This window comes from Otolemur garnettii, unplaced genomic scaffold (assembly GCF_000181295.1).
Source record: "Otolemur garnettii isolate 467f Iridium unplaced genomic scaffold, OtoGar3 scaffold00142, whole genome shotgun sequence".
In the NCBI taxonomy this organism is placed as follows: Eukaryota; Metazoa; Chordata; class Mammalia; order Primates; family Galagidae; genus Otolemur; species Otolemur garnettii.
The window spans coordinates 1,486,220-1,494,668 of NW_003852537.1; the positions used below are offsets into that span (position 1 = coordinate 1,486,220).

General features: G+C 38.4%; 1 protein-coding gene across 6 annotated transcripts in view; it reads right to left on the reverse strand.

Moving 5' to 3' along the window:
• Window positions 1-613: 613 nt before the first annotated feature.
• Window positions 614-8,449, reverse strand: part of ZNF655 (zinc finger protein 655) — an 18,315-nt gene continuing 10,479 nt past the window's right edge. For 5 of the 6 annotated variants that reach the window (XM_023518606.1, XM_012810787.2, XM_023518605.1 and 2 more), the window contains 2 exons: window positions 4,925-5,029; window positions 614-4,442 (listed from right to left, as the gene is read on the reverse strand). In XM_023518606.1, coding sequence (XP_023374374.1) covers window positions 3,049-4,442; window positions 4,925-5,029 — 1,499 coding nt within the window. In that variant the 3' untranslated portion in view covers window positions 614-3,048. The remainder of the gene's footprint in view (window positions 4,443-4,924; window positions 5,030-8,449) is intronic. The other variant, XM_023518608.1, reaches the window with a different exon arrangement.

The following is an 8,449-nucleotide window of genomic DNA, read 5'->3' on the forward strand; positions in this document are numbered from 1 at the left end:
CAGAGCCTCAAGCTGTCACCCTGGGTAGAGTGCCATGGCATCACAGCTCACAGCAACCAACTCCTGGGCTCAAGCAATTCTCCTGCCTCCACCTCCCAAGTAGCTGGGACTACAGCTGTCCACCACAACACCCAAATATATATATATATATATATGTATGTATATATATATTGTTGTTGTTGTTGTTGTTGCAGCCGTCATTGTTTGGCAGGCCTGGGCTGGATTCAAACCGCCAGCTCAGGTGAATGTAGCTGGTGCCTCAGCTGCTTTAGCCACAAGTGCCAAGCCTAAAAACGTGTCATGTTCCTCTTGAAAGTAGCAAAGTGAAAGCTAAATTATTAAGCAAGCATGTTCTTCCTTGTTCGACCGAAACCTCAAACTATTAACTCTTTATTTTACGTACCAATTATATCACAATCAAATAACCCTTTAAATCCTAAACATTCAGCATTTGTTTCAGAGGTCTGTGGGAAAACAAGCTTTATATCAATACAAAGGAGAATAATCCACACTTGCTGTGAAGCAAATTTCAGAGAACTGAATCGCAGCCAAGGTGACTTCAAGATTCCCAAATGCTTCTGGCCGAGGCCTTCAAAATTTTGTTTGAAACAGATTCTCAGAATATCAAACACACCTTTATTCAAGTGGAAGTACAAAAGCACATTCCTACATCAAATGCATACATGTGATTTTTACATATTCTGCTTTTTAAGGATTACGTAATCCTGTTGCACAGCACAGGTGGCTACTGGTCTGAGTATACATATTTGATAGGGAAAAAAACATGCATTTTTCATTGATTTTACATTTAGATCCCTACCTTGCGTTGATGACATCTTATTCTTGCCAATAGCTAAGAAGTAAAATATAGTGGCAAAACTATCGGTTAACCACAAGAGGCTTGGAGAGTGAGCAATAAATTTTCATATATTTGTTGAGGATCCCTAGTGAATATTATAACATCTGAACTATGAAAGCCTCAATTGCTGGACTGACAACTAGAATTTTTAATAACATTCATCTTATTCACTAAATGTTATAAAACTTCAGAAGGAAAAATACAATAAAATGCTTTCACATGACCTAAAGAATCATGAACTCTTGCTAGGTATACATGAGCCACTACAAAAGTTTTGAGACAGACTGTGGTATGATCCATTATTTCACTTCCAAGAAACACAGTTGACAGTGTCCTAATTCACCTGTGCAAATTTTAACTTGCTCAGTTTATGGGTGTTGCTAGGCAGGCTTCATTTGTTTCTGTATGCGTGGATTTTATATTTCTTGATTTTTGTGCATCTCAAAACTTCGTAACAATCCATGTATGACAGTCACCCTGAACTCTGGAGCCAAGATCTGTCATCACTTTTATCAAAAAAGCCATGTTCTTTTATATGTTGTGTAGACTCCATTAAAATACAAAAATGTGATAATTATATACAAAGCTCCTATACTTCAAATACTACCCTGAATTGATTAGGGGACTCTAGGGGTAGGGGGATCCAAACAGATAAAACAGCAATCCTAATGGTTCAAATTTTACCAGGAAAAAACCTGCCACTCTTTTGAAATACTGTCTCTAAAGATTCTATGTAAAGATAGCATTCGTTGGAACACTGAATTTCCTAATGAAGCTCTCTGATTTTTTCTTATGTTTGCCCTATCAAAAGCAGACCTGAGCATTTTGTTGGCCATAAATAGAGGTATATAAAGAATTTTGAACATAGGCATGCAGAATAGGCACTAAATGAATGCAGTTAGGCCACCGGGAGTCTTGTTGGCTCTCCAATGTCCTTATTTCTCTTCTCAGGCTATGTATGCAGACAAGGCAGCTTGTCTTGTGTGTCACATGAGATGTTTAGCTGCCTGCCACAAACTCAGGAAAACAGAAGCCTTCATACTTATAAATGGACTGGATGTGGAAATCCAAATCCTTTACAAAAGATGCTTTGCTTGTTTTCAGAAAGACACCTAGACCAGTAACACAGGGATGGCATACCTCCTAGTGAAAAGCTTAAAACTAGGAAACCATCATTTGAAGGTGCTTAAGAGAATGGAGAAATAACAGGAATGCAAGTGTTGTGGCTGTAAAGGAATACTGTATGTAGGGTCCTTTAAGAAAAGTCAGCCTAGGAGTCTGTTTTGAAGAGAACTTGGGTGAAGAACAGCAGAAAAAGCTAAATGAGCTACCTGAAGCTGATGTTTTAACAGTAATGTATTAATGACATCTTACATAAGTTGTGAACAATAAGAACAAATTTCAAGAAAAATTAAAATGTTTATAGGACATATTAAAATAAAAATCACTGATCCTATAAAATATACATACACTCTTAGAACTTATTAAAGAAAGGAATGCCATGAGATAATGAGACTGCATTCACCAAGTCACCCCCAGACTAGACTCTTTTGCAAGGAAGGTTGGGATTATACATATTAACAATTTCATATACAAATAATCAACAATTTTCTCTCCAATCTTTTGATGTTGGGTAAAGCCTGAAATACAGTGTCAAAGTTTTCCATTGCAATATCAAATTCTCATCCAGTATCAATATCCTGATTTTGACAAAGACCTGGTGAACTCCTACAGAAAGATTTGCCACATTTACTGGACACAAATGACTTCTCTTAGGGATAGATTCTTTGATGTTGAATAAGCATTATGACTGAGTCTCCTCACATACACATTTATTACATTCGTAAGCTTTCTGTATGATAAGAATTTGATACCAAACAAGGTAGTTTGACTGATGGCTTTTTCATATTCATTTCAGTAATGGAGTTTTATTCCAGTACAAACTTTCCACTTGTGAATAAAGTATGAAAATATCATGAAGAATTTAACACATTCAATACATTCGTACATTTTCTCACTGGTATTGACTTGCAGGAATTAAGAGTTTAACAATAATACCTTTCCTGCATTTTTCACATTCAAGAGGATTTCTCTCTGGTGTGAATTCTCTGACGCTGAGTAAGGGTTGAGCTATAACTGAAGGCTTTACCACATTCAGTAACTACATGATCTCTCCCTGGTATGAACTCTCAAATGCTGAATGAAGCCTGAACTTGACTAAATGTCTCCCCATGTTCATTACATTCATAAGGTTTCTCTTTGGTATGAATTCTTTCATGTTGAATCAGGTGTGCACTCTGACTGAAGTTCTTTTCCCATGCATCACAATCAAAGACTTTTTGCCTGGTGAGGACTTCCTGTTGCAGGATAAGATCTGAGCTGTGATCGAAACTTTCCTCATAATCGTTACATTCATATGATTTATTTTTCCTGTGCATTTTGTGATGCTGAATAAGGCATGCGGTTTGACTGAAAGCTTTTCCACACTCATTACATTCATGTGGCTTCTCTCCTGTGTGAATTCTTTGATGCTGAATAAGATGTGAATTCAATCTGAAGTCTTTTCCACATTCATTACATGAATAGGGCTTTTCTCTGAATTGAAATCCTTGATGTTTAATACAGGCCAACCCACATTCATCGTACTCATAGGATTTCACCTCCTGGTGGACCTTTTGATGATCAACTAGGGATGAAGTATGACAGAAGTCACTGCCACATACAGTACATTGACAGGGCATTTCTCTGTGAATTCTCTGATGTTGAGTAAGGTGCACACTGCGACTGAAGACTCTTTCACAATTGCTACATTTATAAGATTTGGCTCTGGTGTGAATTTTCTTATGCCGAATTATGCCTGAACTTGGACTACAGGACTTACCAGACACTTCACAGGATTCATCAGATACTTCACATTTATAGGGTTTTTCTCTAGCATGTATTCTTTTATGCCGGCTAAGACTTGAGCTCTGACTGAAAGATTTTTCACATTCTTTACATTTGTAGGGTTTCTCTCTAGTATGTATTCTCTGATGTCTGGTAAGGGCTGAGCTCTGATGGAACATTTTCCCACACACATCACATTTATAGGCTTTCTCAGTGGTAGAAATGCTCTCCCATTTATTGAGGTGGGAGAGATCCATTAATCTTTCCTTGTGCTCACTACTCTGAAAATTCTGTGTTAGATTTATGTATTCATGTTTACCAGCAGCCGCATTCTGCTTGAAGCTCATGTCATATTTATCACTGTCATCAGTATTCTGTATTTTAAGAACTCTCTGATCTGTATCAATGGTAGAGTCCAGACTGAAGTTTTTTTCAGGTTCACTGCATTCATTGTTCTTCTCACTGGTGAAGGTTTCCTTACTGATTGTTATTTGCCTAAACTCTCTCTCCAGGAAGAGAAATTTCCTTAGAATTTCCTGAAGCCTTTCTAATCTGTCCTCAGATTTATACACTTCTCTAGTGTCAGGAACATGGGCAATATCCTGTTTGAGTCTTCCTACTCTCACTTTGTACGAATGTACTTCTTCCGAAATTTTCTGCTTAGGAATCAACAGCTTCTCTTCTCTGGTCTCTCCATCTGATATAATATATAAATAGAAAATGCAAATGTAATCTGTATCCTATACATAAAAAAAAACTCAAAGAGAGCAGAAAATGAAACAATGTAGTATCTATAAAGATAAGCAAAGTTTATTTACTCTGAAAAACAAGCACAAAATCTCAGCAGCAGATGTGTGGGCATGAATAGCAGTGAGGTAGGATCCAAATGGGTTAGCGTATGGTAGCAACAGAGGACATGTTCAGCAGAGTATGATAAGCAGTTAAGGCACATCAAAGGAGAGTATAGGGAAATAGTTTAAAAGAATTTTAGATAAGCAACTTGAATAGGGACCTAGTACAACTTGTGCATAAGGGACTAAAGTAGTGGAAAATGTCAACCTAAACTGAAGGGAAAAGAAAGGAGCTATCCACTTTGAGTGCCAGAGCAGCTACAACTTGACTCCACCACTGCACTTTGCTTCCATACTAATTCCACCTGATTGATGCTGCCTTACTCACCTGAGCAGTCATCTCTTAAAACTTCTCTATCCTTAGTTTCCAGATCAAAGATCTGTAGATCTTGTTCCAGCTGAGAGATCCCATCAGGCTTGGAAATTGGAAATCCTGATCACAAAGAAGGAAACGGATGTGGCAATTTATCCCCAGATGCTACACCAGCCACTTTTTATTGTAACTAATAGTTAAAATAGAGAGGCAGTAAGTTCTGAGAAGACATAAGGAGGAGGGAGAGTGAGGAGAGCAAAGAGGCTCTTACAAGGAGCTCAGATTTGTGCTCTAGAAAGGTGTGTTAACAGTTATGTTGATGACTTGAAAGCAAAAGCCAGTCATTTAAATGTCATTCTGACAAGGGAATTTGTATACCTGTCTTCAAGAAGTTATCATTACGACTCTCCATCTGTTGCCTAAAGATCAATCTGTTTATTAGACTTGGTCTACGAGTATCAGAATGGAGATTATAAAAATATAATTTTGCTGTACTAGAAAAAGGTGTGAAACCCAAAAACCTACAGAATAGTGAGTCACTCTAACAAGAGAATCAATGAAAACTGAATAAATATCCAAGGGACCAATTTCAAGAAACAATTCATTTCAGTGAGATGAGGAAACAAAGAATAATATAACACATATAATACTTCCTTACCCATTAGGAACTGTTTATTCAACAAACATTTAAAGAGTGCCTCCTATATCAAGGGAATAAAGATCCCAAGCAAAAAGTCCATACCTCAAGGATTTCACTCCCTGGAGACAGCAGTAAACTAACTACAATAAGGTACAGTGAGGAGAGTGCCGTAAAAGTTCATCTTCACATGAAATAGTCTTTCTATGGCTTGTATAATGAACTACTTGGATCTAACTATCTCTCTCTCTCTTTTTTTTTAAGAGACAGAGTCTCACTTTGTCACCCTCGGTAGAATGCCGTGGCATCATAGGTCACAGCAACTTCCAGCTCTTAGGATTAGGCAATTCTCATGCCTCAGCCTCCCGAGTAGCTGGGACTACAGGTGCCCACAACGCCCAGCTACTTTTTTGTTGCAGTTTGGCTGGGGCTGGGTTTAAACCCGCCACTCTCGGTGTATGGGACCAGCGCCCCACTCACTGAGCCATAGGCGCCACCTGAATCTAACTCTCTTTTAAAGCTAAAGCAACAGGCAGTCTGCTTCTGAGGGGACAGAACTTAATATAATTGTTATCAAAGGGAAATTTTTTTTTTGAGACAGAGCCTAAAGCTATCCCCCTGGGTGGAGTGCCATGGCATTATAGCTCACAGCAACCTCCAACTCCTGGGCTCAAGTGAGTCTCCTGCCTCTGCCTCCCAAGTAACTGGGACCACAGGCGCCCTCCACAATGCCCAGCTGTTTTTCGGTTGCAGCCGTCATTGTTGTTTTGGTGGGCCCAGGCTGGATTAGAACCCGCCACCTTAGGTGTATGTGGCTGGCGCCTTAGCCACAGGCGTTGAGCCCAAAGGGAAATTTTTACATATGTTTAGCTAAGAAAGCTTCTAGTAGCACACTTATGAAGTCTAACTCAAGCTCCTCATCTCCAAAGTATCCATTTACTGAAGATCTATAGTATTTATTATTTCTTTCCCTTATCTTGACATATCATATAATGGCATTTATATAGATTTTTTAAAGTGGTTTCAGATATTATTGTTCCTACTTACTTGATTTGCAAACTCTTTGATAGCAAGAACCATGTATCTTTTATCTTGCATTCCTTTTGATTCCTTTACTTAATAGCTATCTATCAAGTGCCAATTTGAAATCAAGTGTCAATATATAAAGAACTGGCTTGGCGCCTGTGGCTCAAGTGGCTAAGGCGCCAGCCACATACACCTAAGGTGGCGGGTTCGAATCCAGCCCAGGCCTGCCAAAACAACAATGACAGCTGCAACCAAAAAATAGCTGGGCATTGTGGTGGGCGCCTATGGTCCCAGCTACTTCGGAGGCTGAGGCAGGAGACTTGCTTGAGCCCAGGAGTTGGAGGTTGCTGTGAGCTGTGATGCCACAGCACTCTACCCAGGGGGTCAGCTTGAGGCTCTGTCTCAAAAAAATAAAATAAAATAAAATAATAAAAATAAATTAAAAGGACATTGGGACTTGAAAATATGATTAACAGCTGCTCCCCTGGGATCCCACGTGAGGGTCTATAAGCAAGGAGATCAGAACAGATATGAGGACAGTATTTATTGTGTTCCTGAATTCCTACTGAGCAATGAGTTAGTTCTCTTTTTGTACAGTTACGAAAGTTATCATGTCAAATAAATCAGTTTCACAAGTTTAAAAAGTAAAGAGTGTGACATAAAGCAGCAATATTGTCTCAAAATTCGAACAAATAATTTGCAACTTTTAACCTTGAGATATTTATTAAGGTATTTCTCAGTATTTGATAATTGAAACAAATTTTGGTTATTTACTCCTTATCTACATTTAAAACACACAACAAAAAAGGTTGTCTTCAAGTGAGACAAGGGGTTTCATTTCAACTTGTGTTTAAGGTAATATAGGAAGGTATAAACGTGTGAGCAATTAGATACAAGAATATAATTTAAAAGAAATAACAGGGAGCGGCGCCTATGGCTCAAAAGAGTAGGGCGCCGGCCCCATATGCCAGAGGTGATGGGTTCAAACCCAGCCCCAGCCAAAAACTGCAAAAAAAAATAATAATTAAAAAAAAGAAAAGAAACTCATTTAAAAAAAAAAGAAAAGAAATAACAGGGCTCAAGAAATAGACTTAAAGTCACCTGTACCATCAGTACCATCAAAATATTGTAGGTGCAAAGTACCATGCCAAGAGCTTTAAAAGTTTTCACTCATTTTATACTCACTATAAGTCTACAAGGTAAAAACTATTATTCTACCCACTTTACAAATGAGAATACTAAGATTCAGAGACTCTGGAGTAACTTGCCCAAAGTTATAACTAGTGAAGCTACCAAACTCAGCCTTATTTCAGAACCTGACATTTAAACAATCTACCAGTAAAAAATGATGACTGAGAATGAAATCCATCCTTTCAGCCAAAATACTTACAGAACGAGATAAAAAGAAGACCAACATATTGACAATGGAGTAAAAGTTAAAAACAATATAAACGACAGAGAAAAGGTGATTAGAATAACACATAAAGAGCCAGGATCCTATGGATTTGAAGTCATATAAGTTTTTTTTTCTTTGCAGTTTTTGGCTGGGGCTGGGTTTGAACCAGCCACCGCCACCTCTGGCATATGGGGCTGGCGCCCTACTCCTTTGAGGCACAGGCGTAAGTTTTAACTAAAAAAAATCTAAAAGATCATTCTTTGTCAAAGAAATGCAAATCTCCTTATAACAAATATCCAAATCCTTAGGCAACTGCCCAAGCAATATCCAATTTTGAGAAAATTCCAGTATAAAGAAATAATTTGGCTCTGCACCTGTGGCTCAAGTGGCTAAGGCGCCAGCCACATACACCCAAGGTGGCAGGTTCGAATCCAGCCCGGGCCTGCCAAACAACAATGACAGCTGCAACCAAAAAATAGCC